The sequence below is a fragment of the Ranitomeya imitator genome, chromosome 2 (genome assembly GCF_032444005.1).
Source record: "Ranitomeya imitator isolate aRanImi1 chromosome 2, aRanImi1.pri, whole genome shotgun sequence".
Classification (NCBI taxonomy): Eukaryota; Metazoa; Chordata; class Amphibia; order Anura; family Dendrobatidae; genus Ranitomeya; species Ranitomeya imitator.
Window position 1 is genome coordinate 54,075,449 of NC_091283.1, and position 20,835 is coordinate 54,096,283.

At 43.6% G+C, this 20,835-nt stretch overlaps 1 protein-coding gene across 1 annotated transcript in view; it reads right to left on the minus strand.

Moving 5' to 3' along the window:
* Positions 1–5,068: 5,068 nt before the first annotated feature.
* The window catches only part of ITPKC (inositol-trisphosphate 3-kinase C), a 72,419-nt gene continuing 56,652 nt past the window's right edge, over positions 5,069–20,835 (minus strand). The window contains exons 3-8 of the mRNA XM_069746746.1: positions 15,711–15,810; positions 14,864–15,077; positions 14,133–14,337; positions 11,522–11,623; positions 10,600–10,671; positions 5,069–8,236 (exon numbers count right to left, since the gene is read on the minus strand). Coding sequence (XP_069602847.1) covers positions 8,033–8,236; positions 10,600–10,671; positions 11,522–11,623; positions 14,133–14,337; positions 14,864–15,077; positions 15,711–15,810 — 897 coding nt within the window. The 3' untranslated portion in view covers positions 5,069–8,032. The remainder of the gene's footprint in view (positions 8,237–10,599; positions 10,672–11,521; positions 11,624–14,132; positions 14,338–14,863; positions 15,078–15,710; positions 15,811–20,835) is intronic.

Here is a 20,835-nt window from a genome sequence, read left to right on the forward strand (position 1 = left end):
CTCTCGATCTGTGATGTCTCTCTTGTAAAATCTGTAATTTCTATTCTGCATTCTATTCCGGTACGTGGCACACGGACGGCACATGTACACATGGATGTCACCCTTACACACAGTCGGCTAACAGAAAACCACATGGATTGTTAAAACGGATCATTTAATTCTTACGTTTTTTTGAGGGGATGTGTGAAGGGGCCTAAGAAGGTTTTAATTCACTGACAACAAATGGAGAAAAAAAAAACCTCAGCTTTTAGTGGCGTCCCTATATCTTGTCAGTGTAATGTGACGCACACATGATCCACATCCCCTTACAAGTGAGAACAGAGGAAGTCTCAGCCAGTGAGTAACAGACATTTGGCAGATTAGCAAGAAACAAGACAGTAGATAAAGTGACTGCAGCATCAGACACACGAAAAGGCAAAATATATTTAAAAGGTCGCGGTTATATCAGAAACCTTGATCGATAATGGGATAATCTGCAAATAACTTTATTTAGAAACGAAGCTTTCGCCCTCTCCCCAAAAATCACTCAAAAGTGTCAACCAAAAGGTGTCTCTTTGCCATCTGTCTGATGCCAAGTGTAATCCGTCTCCAGCAGCAAAGACACTGAGGCAGATTACAGTAAGTGTGTTTTTTTTTTTTTTTTTGGGGGGGGGGAGTTCTAGCACCTATGGTGCTGGCAGAATCCTGGTGAAAAGAAACCACCCGTTCAAAAGCAGTGGATGTCACTGTACAATACAAATGGCTGTAATGACAGGAGAGAAGGGAAACCTTTCCGCTAGAGCAGCCGCACGCCATACAGTTCTGCAGGAATTTTCATTGTTGTCACATGTAAGGATGCTGGCGGCGATAACTGACTGGCAGTAAATGATTTTCAGCTTCCTCGTATCTGCTGAAATGATCCTTTCCGACCTAGAGATGACCAGAGAAAGGCATCGTCAGGGCGTGACCGTTAGGTCTAAAAGGTGTACAATAAGCTGCCATGTTACCATTTGACACCCCATGATCGTCCTGCAGGGAGCCCATGGGGTAAAAGAGGGGGTTCCTTCTCTGTCTAACCAATAAGATGTCACAATTGTTGTTAAAGGGGTGGTCCATCTTTAAAAAAAAAAACACAAAACGCTGATGGCTTTCTGTATATAGAAATAACAAAGTCAGCTGTACTCGCCCCCTGCCGCTGTAACACCGAGTCCACGCTTCTGCCTCAGGCCTTTGTTGATACGGCTGCAGTGGTGACATCACATTACCTCTGCAGCCAATCATTGGGCTTAGCAGTTTACATCAGTATCTAGTGATTGGCTGCAGTGGTCACTGAAAGCAGATGCCTTGTAAAGAGTAAATGTTCCCTGCAGTCTTGACTTTTTGTGAAAATTGGCTCGTTGGTTTCCCCCAGGGCGTTGATAATTATTGGGAAATTTCTGAAAGAGTTACTTTCCACTTGTAATTATAAGTGTCCTTCATGTTCCGCATGCCGGCTGCCCAAAGCGGAGTTCATTGCCGTCTCGTCACCTACATTCACTGCAGCAGAGACGCCACCGCAGTGCCGCCGACTCATAGCAGCTCTTCACTTCTTCCCTCCACGACAATGGGGTGTATGTGTCAAGTTAAATGTGCCTCGATATGTGCTGCGCAATAAGAAGTGCATGAAGGTACATCTAATGATTGTCAATGGGGACGGTCTGAAACCAACGACCGCCGCGAAGATCAGAACCGGTTATATTTATACATCCTAAAATCTTGTTTGCCTTTGCGGCTGCTGCTTGACATTGAGTGCTGCTGCTCAGCTTACTTGTTACCAGAATCCCCAAGTCCTTCTCCTGTGGTCCCGACTATACTAACACGTAATGTATATGCAGCAATAGGATTACTCTGTGCGCGGTGCTTTACTTTCATCAACATTAACCCCTTTCCGACTTGTGGTGTGTAGTACGCACGTCGGACTCCTCCAAGCCTGGGCCCACAGTTAATGAAGCTGGGCACACACACCCACATTCAGTGCACACTCGCGGGGAGCCGATCCTCACTGTGTATGGGCCGGATTTAAAGTACGTGAGCGTCGACAATATGACGAGACCGTGACTGAAAGAAAAGCGCACCCCTATGACGGAATGAGCAGTGAATGTTGCACATGATTACGGCGTCATTTTAACGGAGGAAAAGATGTGTTAGTGAGGCACATTGCACCAACAATGGATCGGGGACAGTGTACATGCTAAAAATGACAGGACAGGTTCCCATTAAATCTCCTAGTGTTTCCCCATTCAGACATCTTATCCAGATCATCCGGTAATATTGTATGGTCAGGTCAGTGTTTATCCTGCATTAATAAAGAGATTATAAAGAATTGGTCCTAATACTGATCTTTGCGGCCCCTGCTGCTCCCGATACAGATCTTTGAGGCCCCTAATGTCACCTGGTACAGATCCTTGTGGCCCCTGCTGCTCCCAATAAAAGATAATTGTGGCCCCTACTGCTCAAAGCACAAATCCTTGTGGTCCCCACTGCTCCCAGCACAGATCCTTGTGGCCCCTGCTGCTCCCAAGAAAAGATAATTTTAGCCCCTACTGCTCAAAGCATAAATCCTTGTGGTCCCCACTGCCTCCAGCACAGATCCTTGTGTTCCCTACTGCTCCTGGTACAGATCCTTGTAGCCACCACAGATTTTTGCTGCCCCTACTGCTTCCAGTACAGATCTCTGTGTTCCCTACTGCTCCCAGTATAGATTCTTGTGGTACCTTCTGTACCGGTACAGTTCCTTGTGGCCACCACAGCACCCAGTACAAATCCTTGTGGTCTCCACTGCTCCCAGTACAGTTCATTGTAGTCCCCACTGCACCCAGTAGATTCTTGTGGCCTCCACAACACCCAGTACAGATCTTTGTGGCCCTCACTGCTCCTGGTACAGATCCTTGTGGTACCCACTGCTCCCACAGATCCTTGTGGCCCTTACTGCTCCCGGTACAAACTCTTGTGGCTCCTACTGCTCCCAGTACAGATCCTTGTGAACCATACTGCTCCTTTACAGATCCATGTAGTCCCCGCTGCTGCTTGTATAGATCCTTGTGGTCCCCACTGCTCCTTGAACAGATCCTTGTGGACCCTGCTGCTCTTTGTACAGATCCTAGTGGTCCCCACTGCTCCTTGTACTCATCCTTGTACAGATCCTTGTGGTCCCCACTGCTCCTTGTACAGATCCTTGTGGTCCCCATTGCTCCTTGTACAGATCCTTGTGGTCCCCATGCTCCTTGTACAGATCCCTGTGGTTCCCACTGCTCCTTGTGGTCCCCATGCTCCCTGTACAGATCCTTGTGGTCCCCACTGCTCTTTGTACAGATCCTTGTGGTCCCCATGCTCCCTGTACAGATCCTTGTGGTCCCCATGCTCCCTGTACAGATTCTTGTGGTCCCCATGCTCCTTGTACAGATCCTTGTGGACCCCACGCTCCTTGTACAAATCCTTGTGATCCCCATTTCTCCTCGTACAGAACCTTGTGGTCCCCATGCTCCCTGTACAGATCCTTGTGGTCCCCATGCTCCTTGTACAGATCCTTGTGGTCCCCACTGCTCCTTGTACAGATCCTTGTGGTCCCCACTGCTCCTTGTGGTCCCCATGCTCCCTGTACAGATCTTTGTGGTCCCCATGCTCCCTGTATAGATCCTTGTGGTCCCCATGCTCCCTGTACAGATCCTTGTGGTCCCCATGCTCCCTGTACAGATCCTTGTGGTCCCCATGCTCCTTGTTCAGATCCTAGTGGTCCCCACTGCTCCTGGTACTGATCCTTGTGGTCCCCATGCTCCTTGTACAGATCCTTGTGGTCCCCACTGCTCCTTGTACAGATCCTTGTTGTCCCCATGCTCCCTGTACAGATCCTTGTGGTCCCCATGCTCCCTGTACAGATCCTTGTGGTCCCCATGCTCCTTGTACAGATCCTTGTGGACCCCACGCTCCTTGTACAAATCCTTGTGATCCCCATTTCTCCTCGTACAGAACCTTGTGGTCCCCATGCTCCCTGTACAGATCCTTGTGGTCCCCACTGCTCCTTGTACAGATCCTTGTGGTCCCCATGCTCCCTGTACAGATCTTTGTGGTCCCCATGCTCCCTGTATAGATCCTTGTGGTCCCCATGCTCCCTGTATAGATCCTTGTGGTCCCCATGCTCCCTGTACAGATCCTTGTGGTCCCCATGCTCCCTGTACAGGTCCTTGTGGTCCCCATGCTCCCTGTACAGGTCCTTGTGGTCCCCATGCTCCCTGTACAGATCCTTGTGGTCCCCATGCTCCTTGTTCAGATCCTAGTGGTCCCCACTGCTCCTGGTACTGATCCTTGTGGTCCCCATGCTCCTTGTACAGATCCTTGTGGTCCCCACTGCTCCTTGTACAGATCCTTGTTGTCCCCATGCTCCCTGTACAGATCCTTGTGGTCCCCATGCTCCCTGTACAGATCCTTGTAGTCCCCATACTCCCTGTACAAAGCCTTGTGGTCCCCATGCTACTTGTACAGATCCTTGTGGACCCCGCTGCTCCTTGTACAGATCCTTGTGGACCCCACGCTCCTTGTACAAATCCTTTTGATCCCCATGCTACTTGTACAGATCCTTGTGGTCCCCATGCTCCCTGTACAAAGCTTTGTGGTCCCCATGCTACTTGTACAGATCCTTGTGGTCCCCATGCTCCCTGTACAGATCCTTGTGGTCCCCATGCTCCCTGTACAAAGCCTTGTGGTCCCCATGCTACTTGTACAGATCCTTGTGGACCCCACGCTCCTTGTACAAATCCTTGTGGTCCCCACTGCTCCTTGTACAGATCCTTGTGGTCTACGTTACCCCACCATCTGTCTTATCTGAGAGTAAATTTATATCGTATTGTGTTCTATAAAATCGTGACATTTCGGATCTACTGGAAATGAAGAGCACTTTGCAGTTAGTTTCCGATCACTGGCCAGGCACGGTGGGATGTGGCGACAGGAGGCTATTTTGGATTGTACTTTTCGCGTCCCGTTCTGCTTTCTCATTGCTCCGCTCGCTCTAATAGAACATTCATCCCCGAGGACGTCACCAGTAAACCAGATCCACTTCCTTTTTAAAGGTCTTATTTATTATAAAAAAAGAACCATATTCCAAATATTGTACAGGAATGATGTAAAAATAAGTCATTTGGGCTAAAGAGGAATAAAAAAAATAAAAAAATATTCTACTAGTCAACCCAGGAACCCATTTCTTACATTTCGCTCAGTATCAATGTTATTGCTAGGTATGACATCACAGATATTAGTAGTCCCTGTACTCCTCAACGACCGCGGTTCACATAGAAATCTGCCCTAAATTATGAAGAAAGATGGAAATTTTTAACATAATATGGGCGAGTGTTTCACTATTTTGGGGATGCCCATTCGCGTGTTTGATATTGACCACTTACCACCTATGTGCTGTTATTCCACTGCAGATTTTGGGGGGGTATGTATTTCCAATCAGTGAGAATTAGGGAAATCATTCCCCCCCCCCCCCCCCAAAAAAAAAAAAAAAAAAATATATGAATCCAAGAATTCATGGTTGGCAAGGGTTACAAAAAAAAAAAAAAAATAAAAAAAAAAATAAAGACTTTCTTCCAAAAACAGTGACACACCTGTCTGCAGGTTGTGTTCGGTATTGCAGCTCAGCAACCTTTCAAAGCTATGGTCCACACATCTTGTATTTGGTGCTGAATTTACGCACCCAAAATTCACACGGTAAAAAAAAAAGCGGATGAGTTTTAGCTTCCACACGTAGATCCTACCTTTTCCATTGCAAAAAAATTAAAAAATCCAAATGCAACACGCAATTAAGCGGTGAAAAATCAGCACCAAATACACAAGGTGCGAACTCAACCTTAGACAAGACTTTTTTCCACATCTCCCCAATACCTTTGTTATTGCGGTCTTCTGGAGAACCCCTCATCATGTTGGAAAGCATGGCCTAAGAGGGTTTTTTGAAACTTTTTTTAAAAGCAAAAAGTGTATAAATTAACAAAATAAGCTTTAGTTTCCCTTTAAATCCAGCAGTGACGACGTCCCGTCAATCAGTCACATAACTGACGGATAGGCTGTGATCATTGCTGGAGCGGTGCGGCATATAAAGCGATAACTAATCCTTTCTTTTATAACATTTCCTACACTTTTCCCCACATTTGAAAAATCCCCCCCCAAAATCCCTTTAAGTAGCAGCTTTACTACCCCCTTGAATAAAGAAGAAACAGGAAACAGTCACCCCCAGATTAAACTGTAGGTTTGTCACCTTCGGCAATTTTTAGCTGCAGTAACTAATGTCAAAGGCAAAAAATACATCCCCCTATATTATACAGGCCCGGCCTATGCAACTTTTTCTTTTTATTAGGTCCTAAAAGGACGACACCATTAACATCAATAGGAACAGTCTGTCCAGTTTCCAAGCAGCTAAAAAAAAAATGGATGCATAAACCTAAAGAGGGATTTGTCTAGGATTTATTTTTTTCAGGAAAAATTGGCCACAAAGAAAAATTGAGAAAATTAAAAAAAAAAAAGAGAAATCGGTCAAAATCCACATGTCTCATATGAGGATTAGTTGCAGATTTTGCTACGGATTTACCGATTCCAAGGGTGAAATCGAAAAGGCGAAAAAACGGCAGAACAAATGGATGTAATATCTGCAGGTTCGTCGCAGAGGGGGTTTGTTGCAGATTTGGTTAAGTTAGTGATGAGCGCAAGGGTTCGTTACTCGACTATTGCGGGTGTTGGATTGACATGTTAGGCCGGGATCACACATGTGAGAAACACGTCCGAGTCTCGCATGTGAAATCCAAGCTCTGGCGCCGGCACTTCGGAGCGGAGCGTGGGGCCGCATAGCAACACATGGAGCCGCACGCTTTGCTCTTGAGTGCCGGCGCCAGAGCTTGGATTTCACATGCGAGGCACGGACGTGTTTCTCGCATGTGTGATCCCAGCCTTAGCGTTCCCTCGGATGAATGTTTCACGCCCGTTAGCTACAAAACATGGGGATATCCTGAGAAACACGGGTAATCCTCGCAGGTTTTGTGGCTGTCCATCAGCTGAGAAACATGCGGCCGCAGGGACTCGAACATGACACTCGATCACCTGCAATAGTCGAGTAACGAGCACTTACGCTCATCGCTAGTTAGTCCCAAATCGGTTCCTGTTCCGAAGGATCTCAGTTGTGTCCTGCAGTGAGGATGTGCGGAAAAATCCCACATGGCCGCAGTAGGCAATTACTGGTGTCATACTGGCTGCAGCCGTCCCAGTAACCACATCCCTAAAGCGCAGTGGATTTGACAGGTAATAGTTGTTTTTTGTGTTTTTTTTTTTTTTTTATCTCATACCCTGCTTTGTGGACATTTAAAAAAAACCAAAAAAAAAAAACCCATACAACGCCTTTGACCTTAAAAGGGTTGTCAACGATTAGAAAAGCAACTCTACTTTCCTTCCTGTAGAAACGGCGCCATCCCAGTCATTGGGCCATTTCTGGTATTACACCTCAATCCCTTTAGGGTAAATCTAAGGCACCAAAGTGATGGGTGTAGGTACAATCAGGTGAATCTAAGGCACCAAAGTGATGGGTGTAGGTACAACCAGGTGACCGGGTGCATACAACTATTGCTTGGACTCAATTTTGCCAACCTATACAATTAACAATGATGCTCACGTCTCGTTAAAAGTGAACAGTTTTCTTTAAAAAAAAAAAAAAAAAATTTACATTAAAATATAGAATAAAATCAGTTTGTAAAGTAGTAATAAAATATATATATACAAATTATAAAAAGGAAGGAGCTGAGCGCGCGTCGTCTCCCAGCTCTGATCTGTACAGTTTCCAGTGTTATGTTTCTATCGGGCTACAAAAGCATAAATAAAATACAATTAATGTACACGGTAAAATACAAAGGACTGAAGTAGAGTCAGCTGTGTAGAGATGAGGTCGGGAATCCAAAGTTTCCTTTTTTTTTCCTCCCAAATTGTAAAAGTCCAGCCTTGTTTTTTTGTTTTTTTTTTTACTTTGTGCCAGTCTCAAGTCTTAGTCCTGCACCAGGTCACAGAAAATGTTTATGAGGTTGTCGAGCCCCCACAGGTAACCATCTTCTCGGTTACCCTCAACCCAAGGCGCCCGGTGATTTAGTGTCTGCTTGTTCGGCAACCGGACGGTTTTTCCAAAGTCAATCATCCAAACCTTGGCCAGTTCCGAGGAGTCGTGGACGAAGAGCAGGGAGCTGCCGACCACCTGAGGAAATACATGGATGAGCAAGAGTTAGGTCACAAGGCCCTGTATAGTCATCATCATGAGTGCGATAGAAGACTTAACAGCTAAAAAGCTACACATATGTAAGGACTCTCGATTATCTGCACATGTAAACATGGCGGCAATCACCAGAAAAACACGCAAAAAGGACAAAAATCGTTATTGTCAGCACCTCGCCTCCGACGACGTGATGCTCCTTCTACAATCGCCCTTTTCCTGTCAGCATCTCGCAGGCCTGTAAACGAGCATGACTTGTATATAGTCGAATCGACGCTCGTTAATGGACCAAGTTCGTCAGGTCTAAATGCATCTTAAAAGGGTTTTCCTTTTTTTTTCGAAAACCAATATCCCCTTCCTGCAGTTTGTATATAAAAAAGTGGTGCTTTACTCACCATACCTAGGTCCAATGCTGCTCCAGGTGTCTGTTATTGTCTGAAGAGCTGACATCACATAGACAGCCATGGTACAATATAAAATCATATTTATTAAAGTAATCTTAAAAAACAACATATAATTTATGACAGACAAGGGTACTGGAACCACAAAAAAAAAAAAGGGACATCTCTACCATAGGTTATCCCAAAACAATGGACTGACTAATACAATGAATACATGTCATGTATCACAGGGATATAATGCCAATATATACAACATAATAAGCCAAAGGTGCACATGCCTGCCTGGCTATAAACATTATCATAACTGGGTAGCTAAATGCTAATCCTCCTAGTTTCCCGGTAAGCCATGCACCCTCATACACAGGCAAGAATATCCAGATTATAGAAGACTATACCTTATAGTCAGCCACATGGGGATAAACCTCGGCGTCCCTCTGCCCCGACGCGCGTTTCACACCGCTTCTTCAGGAGGACTAGCATTTAGCTACCCAGTTATGATAATGTTTATAGCCAGGCAGGCATGTGCACCTTTGGCTTATTATGTTGTATATATTGGCATTATATCCCTGTGATACATGACATGTATTCATTGTATTAGTCAGTCCATTGTTTTGGGATAACCTATGGTAGAGATGTCCCCTTTTTTTTTTTTGTGGTTCCAGTACCCTTGTCTGTCATAAATTATATGTTGTTTTTTTAAGATTACTTTAATAAATATGATTTTATATTGTACCATGGTTAGGTCAGTTTATATCTTGTGGTCACACCTTTAGTGATATAGTTTGTTGTTTTGGTACAGTGTTCCCTATCTATGTGGGACATTTGAGAAATAATATAGAGCAAATTTTGTGAATATATCACATTGACAGCGATGCAGCCAATCGGTGAGCTCACTGGCTGTGCCCGAGGAAATGGCAAGAGCCGCTGCAGCACTGTAGACAATAACGGAGACCAGGAGCAGAAGAGGGACTCCGTGTTGGACCGGGGGAGGATGAGTGAGGTGTTTTTTTAAATCATATTGCATTAAGTCTTGTCCCGTGAAATATCCAAAAAGAGATAGGACCACTCACTTTTGGACAACAGCTACTTAACCTCCACCCTTTTTTGGACCAGGACAACTGCAAATATGCCGGAATAGTTTCTGAAAATTTTAAGACAGTTTGCATCTCTATAGAGAGACCACCCTAGAGCAAGTGTGTAGTCAGAAGTGCTGTGGAAGTCACCTCTTGCAGGAAGTCATTAAAGGGATACTCCAGCTTCTCTCACCTCCGCATTGGGAGGTGTGCGGGGCCGATGATATCCAGTCTACAGATATTTGCAGCATATCCCTTTAATTAGAACCTGTGACGGCAAATTTGCAATCATATTGGAGAGCGGCATGTTATGAAAGCGCTGATTGACTGCCATGTCTGTACGTATGCCTGCTCATGCGAGTCATTTAATGACTCCGCCCACTGGACTCCTAAAGCTAAAATGAGCAGGGATTTCAATGAGTAAAACTACAAGTTCTACTGAATCTTTTCCCCACAAAACTATACATCATCCTGCTTTATAACATTACACTAGTCGATTGAACAGCATTTTCACACTCAATGGTTCCCTTTAACGATCTGGTTTCAATGAATAGTACCACATCCATCTCTCTCCCGACCATAGGAGTAGAGTACCCCGAAAGTACAAGGCAACGGCGGCAGTCCAGCCCTGTGTCCGGCTTTAAAGGGGTTTGTCCAGAATTATTGAAACATGGCTGCTTTCTTCCACAAGCAGCACCACCCCTGACCACTGGTTGGATCTGGTATTGCAACTCAGCCCCTACTGAAGTGAATGGAGCTGAGCTGCAATGCCGTACACACAATGCTTGGGTTCTGAAAGAAAACAGCCATATTTTTATATCCCCTGGACAACACTTAAACCTTTCATGTGGGTAGAAGATAAAGGCGTTAATACCTCATGTTGCTTGAAAAACTCTGACTTTTCCAGTTCGATGCGAAGCTCTTTCAACCTCGTCAAGTAGTTTCTCTGAAAAAACAAAAATGGGAAAATACTGAGAAATAATCTCTGCTGACCTTTACCTACAGTTTATCAGCGCGTAGTATAGGAAGTGGCATATTCTTAAAGGGGTTGTCCACCTTTGGGGACTTTAAAAAAAAAAAAACTTTAATACATGTATTTGGGGACTAAAAACTAGTTTTTCAATTTGGTTTGTTTCCCCGCGCTTTCAACCTTGATGTGGTCTGGGCTCATAAATCAGCTGAATGCTCAGGAAAAGGGAGGTAAATAAATGGAAAACTGCCTGTCAGACCCTCAGAATGAGCTCACTGGCAGGAGATAAATCGGTATTACCAACTGCAAGATCTTGTCTCAACATGTAGTAGGTGTAATGACAAAATATTAGAAATACCTCCAATTAGAAATGTAGTATAGTTCTTCTGATTAGCCTTGTCACTTAACCCATGTGCAGGGCATTGCTGCAGCTTAGGTATCCATGGTTACGACCACTCATATAGTGACAGTTAGTTGCTAGTAGTTGTAACCATGGATACCTAAGCTACTGCAATGTCCTGCACATGGGGAAAACGACATAGCGAATCAGGAGAACTGTACCACATTTCTAATTGGAAGAATTTGCTAATATTATTATTACATCTACCACACATTGGGATAGGATCTGAGCCAGCAATAGACAGTGCAACACACGGAGGCTATAGAAGGCAAACGGTGCAAACCCTTCAATGGAACGTAAATGTAAAAATGAATATAGCCACAAATGCAAGCACTTAAAAAAAAAAAAAAAAAAAACGCCCAAAGGTGGACAACCCCTCTAAGGTGTATGGCGATACCACGTCTCACTTGATTTCCTGCTACTCACCAGAATGTTCTTATTGCCCTCCACAAAATCTTCTAGCGCTCTCATCACCTGCTCCCGGTGTTTGGTCTTCTTGAAGTTTGTGTCACAGGTCCCATCTGCTCTCTGGAATCAGATATTAACGGGGGACATCAGGTCACCGATACTAAGGCTGGACATACACTTCAGATATCGATCCGCCGAAAAAGGGTTTAGCCGACGACTAGTCCTCCTCACCACACTGGTTTTTTAAGTTTCCGCAAAATCAGTGCGGTGGAATAACTTTCATTCTCTGTATACAGACCCAAGTGTCATTAAAATCTATCAGACCTATTACCGTTTTGATTTTTTTTAAACAATCCTTTGTGCCAGCCCTCAGTTGTTCCTCCTGGGCGTTACCTATTGTGGGTGTGTCTTTCCATACTGTGATATTATCCAATCAGTGCTGAGAAACAGGTTGTGTAGAACACACCCTCTTGATAACAACCAATCATTTTATTCCTTTTTTTTTTTTTTAAAGGGGAGAATAACAGAGCGACTACTCAAAGCAGAACAGTAACAAAAAGATTATCCAAAACTTATTTCATGAAAAAATTGCTAAAACAGGACAGCAGAAGGGCCCTCCTTAACCCCTTCCTTATGTAGGATGTAAGATTACATCGGGTTCGGGTGTAAGAAGCGGGAGATTAAAATGGACTGGTTGGCAAAGTGTACGTGGCCCCGGTTTTATATATATATATATATATATATATATATATATATATATATATATATATATATATATATATATATATATATATATATATATATATATACACACACACATACATATACTGTACATATATATACACATATATATATATACACATATACATATATATATATATATATATATATATATATATATATATATATATACACATATACATATATATATATATATACACACACACACACACACACACACTATATATTATATATTTTTATTTATTTATGTATTTATTTTTTATTAGATTATATTATATATGAGAGACATGTCTGGTATTCATAAAAGTCCAATCTGTCAAAATATAAATTTAGTTAACCCATACAATAAATGATGTAAGCAAATAAGCCGGAATGGATTTTCTCAAAAACTGGAGCCAAAAACATATTTTTTTTTCCCCGTATTTTTGTTGTTTACATGCACTTAAATATAAAAACTATACGAGTTTGGTATCGCTGTAATCGTCCCGATCTGGAGAATTGTGTTAAGAGATCATTGTTACTGCACAATGAACGTGGTAAAAGCAAAACCCCAAAAACCAATGGCGATATTGCATTTTTTCCCCACTTTTTCAGCACATTATATGGTAAAATGAAAACTTCAATTCGAAAATCGAGCTCTTGTGTGGCTAGGTTGTCTGGAATTTTTTATTTATTTTTTTTTAAAGTTATGATTCTTGGGAAAAGGCAAAGAAAAAAATAAATAAAAAGACAAACATTGATTGGCCGCGGTGAGAAGGGGTTAACAATACAATATCTTCTGTGTGCAGACTGCAGTTTACACGACTCTGGTACCTACTCATGTCACGTAATAAAAAATACTAATCAGTTACATAATGCTAAAGCCCCGAGATTCTGCACAAAAACTGCAAATTCCAATTAATCCGGAGAAGCCTCGTTCTTGAAGGTGACCCCATATAATACAGGGCCATTGTGTAGTCTTTAATGGAATCCTTCAGCGTTTGTTTCTTCACCCAGGAATCAGTGACAATTATTCTACAGGTCCCCATAATATCAGCTAAGCCCATCGATATCAGCAGGTTTGACCAATGTTAGTCTATAGTGTATCCCCGGGAAGGAACAACCACGGGAAGGGCAGCATCCTATGAAGGAAAGCCACCTATGCCAAGCATGGTATCCATCCACAGACAGCTGTTTCGGGGTTTTTGCCCCTCATCAGTGTGGAGTAGGAATCTGGCTATTAGGAGCAGTGCCTAGTAAAAAGGCTATAAAAGGCACAGATGATTGGCCTCGGGGAGACCAAAACCCCGAAACAGCTGTCTGTGGATGGATACCATGCTTGGCATAGGTGGCTTTCCTTCATAGGATGCTGCCCTTCCCGTGGTTGTTCCTTCCCGGGGAAAGGCCTGGCTATTCACTGCTTGCGTCGAGAAACACGTGATGGTGTCTCCGCAGCTTCTTTACATGCATCTGCATATTTCCCATAAGGGATGGGGGCAGTGTTCTGGAATCACTGCGTTGAGAAACACGTGATGGTGTCTCCGCGGTGTTGGATGTTTTGGTCTCCCCGAGGCCAATCATCTGTGCCTTTATAGTCTATAGTGTATGGGGGCCCCCCAACAGATGATGTTGGGGCAGATAAGGATCCCACATCTCTGATTTTGGACCGCTGATCCTTTTGTCATTTCAGAGATAAGCCGCTGTCAGAGGACTCAGTAGAGCGAGAACTCCTGTGCGTTGGAGGGTTGGACGAAATGGCTGTCGGACGAACGATCAGCCTAATCATAATTAGTCTGATCGTTACCTAAAATGTTTGGGGCCCCTTAGTTTCCATGTGGGAATCTCAAGAATGTTCAATCTAGAAAACCCATTCTCAAAGTCACCCTGTTCAGATAAAGATTTTGTTCACCTTGATTCCCTCTATTCTAAAGCCCAAGGTTGCGGTAGAACTAAGGGTCTCCCGCCATTGCATATATCTGGGCTTCAGGACGGCCCCTTGTCTGTGCTCCTCCTCCGTAGGTGCGTCGGGCTCGACAGCGATCATCTTCTCATACATGTCCTTTCTGAGCTTGGGCTTCTCCCGAGCCTTCACCAGTTCTTCTTCTAGATATGTCCTGAAGAAAGAAAACATTGAATTGTTATTATTAGATAGTTCTATGGTATAATGACCACAAACGTCAGAAGCATCTGAAAGATGCCCCAACACTAAGGGCGCTAAATATTGACACCCTTTCATCCAAGATCTACTGCTCATGGAGAGAAGACAGAACTGTCCAATCGGCCATATATATCGAGAGTTTATGAACTTGGTCTTAATAGCAAATATATGGAAGTATCTGCCCTGTACAGAATTAAATCTACATGATGGGCGATCACTTGCTGAACATTGGAGATCCCACCATTGGGACCCTCATCAAACCTGAAAGTGAAGCTCAGAGTGCCCCAAATGCACCACAATGGTCTACAGGAGTGCTGCACATAGACAAAGATTGGAGCAGCGGTGTCCATATTCGATCATTTCCCTATTGAATTTATTACCCATCCTTTGGATAGGCGAGGTCTCGCATTAATCATACTACCCCTTTAAGGACAACTCCGCTTTTTCTACAGTCAATCCAATCCACATTTTGCACCACTCACCGAACACCCATTTTACAGTCCATGATGGAAGGAGACTCAAACTCGGAGAGAAGATCCTCCATTTGGTTGTACGTCTCGCCTTCCTTTTCGACCACCCCGTAATATCCGGGGACGAACGGTCGTAAGGAGTCTCGATTTAACCACTCTAAACATTGCTGCTCGCACTGGCAGAACTTCTTCAGGATTTTTCCGTATTCTCCAGCTTTGAAGTTACCTACAGGAAAAAATATAGAGAATTATTATAGTATTCTCCACCCTTGGCAGATGTGTCTCAGCGCTTCCTAGAAATGGTTTTATTACAGGCAGAGGGGCTGTGTGCAGATCTTTACTTATGACACACCAGGTGTGTTTGTATAGCTACGGCTAATCTACGACTCAGATCAACTTCTTTATGATTTACAGGGGAAAAAAATCTGGTTAAAATAAACAATGCTCAGAATCAGACAGGTCATTCAACCAGCCTGATCCTTCTTCATCAACTTGGGAAACTTGGGACAGCCCAATACACGAGAAGGTCAACTGGTGACGTCGAATTGAGTGGATTCAGACACCAATCCAATGGGTTAGGAGTTGTCCATCGCCACTCGCCACCCAACTACGCTGGGCCTAGCTGCTGGGACACATGCATAATCGGCAGGTAGAGTCTTAATCTACATGATACCTTCGTCCTGGCAGATTCGTATAGGCACAAAGTAATTGGAGATGCTCACGTCCCGATGCGGAAGAAAGACACTGGACAACCAATATCGAGCCATTTTATAGATCTCAATTCCAAAAGACTATGCTTACAAAAAAAAAAAAAAAAAAGCAAATTTCTTCAAGAAATGGAAGCACCCAAGAAGCGTACCTGCATGTCCTGCTAGCTGGACCCATGGATAGTACTTCTTGAAGGACACCACAAACGGTGACCAGTGGACCATGTTCTTCAGCTTCCTCCAGGATGTACTCTGCAAAAAGAGGAAGGACGACAATGAAGAGTAAACTCAAGACATTCTTGGAGGAACTGTCATGTGCAACCACTAGTTTATCTTGGAAACTAGAAACACACGAGTATTTTTTTGAAGCCACCACCCAACAATCTGGCTACAGATCCGGAACATTCAACCTGACACCTGTGGGAGATTCTGGCTCCGCCATGAACGAGAGACAGTTTACAGAGAAAACATGTAAGAGCTCTGCGATGCTCTGGACTCCATGGTGACCTTAGTCAAGCTGCTTCCACGCAGCACATAAACACGACTCATCCTTGGTTTTGGATGTGGTTGTAGCTGACAACCTCGAAGTCATCTAATTAGTTTGTGACCTGTGGCTTTGCAATGTTTGGCAGGAGAGGAAATGGTTGCAAGTTGCTATTATACATATCTGCAAATATTAAGCTGCTGGATGGACTCCAAGGCGAACAGAAACAATAGTGTGTTTGGCCCGTCCTCAAGCTCTCGCTGGAGGTATGAACACGCTGGGCCAGGCATCTGCGGCTTGTTGACACTTAAAGCCAAGCAAGTGATCAATATTCACTGCACAGAACAAAATGCCTGCAACCACAAAGAGCTACACATCCCCTCAACCGGGGACAAACAAATGGGGGCACATTGATTTGTCAAGGATAAGGACACAAGAACAGTCCAAGGTGGTCCACCTAGGAGGATGTGTTACTAAAAAAGGTCTGGAAAGACGAGTGCATTACTCAGGAGGCTACAGAAAAGGAGGATGCGTTACTCAAGATGGTCCAGAAAAGAGCAGGTGCATTACTCAAGAAGGTCAAAATTAGGGTGCATTACTCAAGATGGTCCAGAAAAGAGCAGGTGCATTACTCAAGAAGGTCAAAATTAGGGTGCATTACTCCAGATGGTCAAAATTAGGGTGCATTACTCAAGATGGTCCAGAAAAGAGCAAGGCATAGACGCAAGTGGTCAGCCACAACAACTACAACCTATGAGAACAGCCGTACACAAGAAGCACGCCGATAGACCAGACAATACGCACGGCACCCGATGGTCCTTCCCGGCCCCCTTACAGGACCTCCATAAAAGATCCAAAACCCATAAGTCCGAGGTTATCTCCGACAATGCCGGTCACACCACTGCTCATCACTCTCCCTCTTCCATGGCTCAATAGTTGCCGGATCATTAGGCTCGGTCATTCCTGAACATTAGTCAGTAGAGGGTTTTCGGCCATTCTTGGCCCCATCTATTGCCCGTAGTGTCTATAGAGTGTGGCTGGCATGATCACCCCATTGATTTTGCACCGCGCAATGCTTCATGTCCCCAGCGGTGGCGCTCCAGGGGAAATTCAACACTTGCTGCCGGATCCCTACAAATTACAGATAATTGAAGACGTCCCCAGCAATCAGATTGTCAACATGGTACTACAACTCGCCAACCCTTTCCCAGACTAGTATTGTGGCTGCGGGATTGGCACATGGAACATGGGAGATTACAACAGGAACCCGGATACTGGCATTATTGCCTTTACCCTCCTCGAAAAGCAAACTGGTGACCTAACATGTTACCTCATCACTGAAGGCGTCCATCAGCGGGACCCTACATGTGTCCAGAACGCGGGGAGTCAGGAAGAGTCAGCACAGTGTCAGGCAGAAGCAGCGAGCATATACATGAGGGTAAACTATACTGAAAGCATGAATTCTCCGCAGCAATGGGGGCAAAGTCCTAACTCCAGTAATGGGCCCTGCTGGATGTGCACGGGGCAGATCCCCGGCCACAAATCAAACCTGGCATACAAGCAACTGCAGAGAATAAATATGACAATATGCAAAAAAAAGTGCAAAAAAATACCACAAATACGTGTTCTTAAAAGTAATCATCAATCAGGGGCGGAAACAACCAGACAGGACTATAGTACAGATTCCTAGATATCAGCACGTGACTACACAACGGCTCCCCGCAATAGACTGTACGAAGTCCAAGCCTGAACGCTCCTGACGTAAATAAAGCCTGTCCTGGTGTCTGATGGGTAGTTAAAGGCAGGGGCGTAGCTTAGGAGCGGGGCCCCATTGACAAACCTGTAACAGGGTCCCCTCATTATCATGCATCATTTCGAAAACTGCCGTCTTTTTGTATTCCCCCTCAAAAACCGAGTGCAACTCCTACCTTAAGAGTGATTTTTTATTATCATTGTTCATTTGCAAACTTATACATTGTTCGCCTATCCCTTCTCTCAGTATTAGAACTAACAGAAGGAAGGGGGTTTGTTTTTGTACACATCTGTGGAGAGAGGAGAAAGCATGAACAGTATCAGGGAGGGCAGAGAAAACGGACAACAGAAAATAAGGAAAGCAGTGCAGGATAGAAGCTGTGGAGAGAGGTGAAAGCATGAACAGTGTCAGGGAGGGCAGAGAAAACTGGCAACATAAAAGAAGGAAAGCAGTGCAGGATAGAAGCTGTGTCAATATATGAGCTATCAGATTGTGAGCTTGTAAGCAGGGTCCTCACTCCTCTTGATATCTGTTGATCTATGTGATTATGACTATTCTGTAATGTATTTTATTGTCTGTACAAGTCCCCTCTAAAATGTCAAGTGCTGCGGAATATGTTGGAGCTATAGAAATAAAATTATTAATGAAGACATCAGCATCCTGCATACACCCAGACCTCACATCCAGCCTATATTACTGGGATAGACACTCCCACAAGAGAAAAGTCTAAAATGGATTCAAGGAATGAAGATTGCACAACAAAAGTTAAGTAAAAAAGGAAACCCTAACACATGCTGGCAAGAAAAATGGCAGCCTATGTGCATAGAACGATCTATTACTGACGCTTTTGTGCGAATCGTAAGCATGGTCAGTCTGTCTAACCAGGCTATAAACAATTGCCACAGGAAAAAATGAATGCTATTGGACCACAGATTGGTTACAACTGGTGGAAACCCATACATGAACATAATGAAGTAATCTTCAGCTGACCGCTGCAGCCAATCACAGACCGCAGCGGTTCTGCTGCTGGCGATCTGGTGATGTCACCTCTTCATCTATAAGTGCAGACCATGGAACGACCCAAGATGGATCCAAGTAGGTGCCAGTAACTGAGTATGACTAATTTCTTACTGCTCGAAGCCACCGGTGAATTTTCCATTTTGCCCAGACAACCTCTTTAAGGCTCATCACTGTTGCGTGTTTTTTTTTTTTTTAGAAGACCGTTGGAAGATTGGATGGAAAAGAATGACATCTGTGAAAATTGCGGTGAAGATGATGACTGTGTGACCGATCAGCATAGCAAATATTAGTAGGAAAATTACTCCAGCAGATGGACACTTGACACTGATGCTATCAAGGAACATGATTGTTTTTTCCATTGAAGCCAGCGGCCATCTGCAATAGATTACTGCTGGGAAGATTAGGAACGACCCAAAATTAAAGCCGCACCATAAAAGCACTGTAAAAAGTACCACCGTTTCCTCAGTTTTGAGGAAGATTAGTAGATAGATCCGTCCTTTCATCTTTAGGAAAATCAAATCACGAATAACCATCTACAGCTGACTAAATAAAAGTCAAATCCCCCCCCCCCCCTCCCCCGACAAGTGTTCCGGCAACTTCTACCCTTTAACCAGAATAACGCAAGTCAAAATTATTTTTTACAAGAAAAAATAAAATAAAAAACAGAATCGGTACAAATATTTTTGCCCCGTAATGCAGCAATCACATTAAGTTAAGCCTAGGGATCCACACCAACCATTGACTACAATTTGGGGTAACATTTCAGTTGCACTGCGACCCAAAGACATTTTTTTTCATCATAGGAAAACAAAAAGAAAAAAAAAATTATGATGGTCGGCGAAAACATCAAATTTGGGCTAATGGATATTTTTTTTTCTTTTTTTAACCAAAAACTGAGGACAACCAGGTCACCACTGAGCTCTCACCAAAAAAATGGCAATGTGAGAGGTTCTTGCTTTGGGCGAAAAAAAAAAAAAAAATCATGTGCGACCACAGGCAGGCTTATAAATGCAAGAATGCAGCATCACTCCAAGAATCTTGGAATTAAAGTTTGTGTACAATTTTGCGGACAATCGCATGTGGAATGGCTCCAGCCAAGTCCATTTCTGACTTCCTGAGTGTATCCGGAGTACAGAGGCCAATGTCATGACAAATGGCTGCTTACAGAGGGCTGTGGAGTCTAATTATTGTGCTTTTCCTGTCAGGATGACTAAATTTGTATTTGAAAAGGAAAATGAAAAAAAAAAAATAATAATAATAATAATAATAATAATAATAATAATAATAATAATAATAATATATATATATATATATATATATATATATATATATATATATATATACACACACATACATACAATTATTTTTTATTTCGATGCAGCTGTTTACATGAATTCCAGTCTGCAGCTGCGGTAATAAAGCATCATTTACAATCCGAGACCATCTGGCAACAAACTGTGGGGAGCTGTAAAATGGAATAGATTTTTATGACATAACTAAAGGTAAAATTAATAATAAATGCATGATCCAAAATAGAGAAGTGCCAAACAAGCACCGCATATGTATGTACAGTGAGCCCCCATACTGGGGCGAGTTAGGTTGTCGTGACCCTACGTTGTCCTGACAGGAGAAATGAGAAGTAGTAAAGTATAAATCTACGACCATCTGTCAAGAAAAAGTAGAGGGAAGCTGTAAAATGGGACAGATGTTAATGACCTGAGGTAAAATTAACAAATACGTGGCGCCAAAGTACAGTGAAATATGGGAAAGTGAGGAACCAGTTATATAAAGCGCTGCAGGGGGCTCAAACAAGCGCCACATGTGTGCAGTGACCCAATGACAGGACGAGACTGGTTGCGGTGGCCCTACAGTGTCCTGACACAAGAAATGAGAAGTAGTAAAGTGTAAAGTATGCGACCATCTGTCAATAAAAAGTGGCGATGAAACTGTAAGGCTATGTTCACACTCTGCAGATTCCACTGCGGATTTTTCCGCAGCAGAATTGCAAAATCCGCAGTGA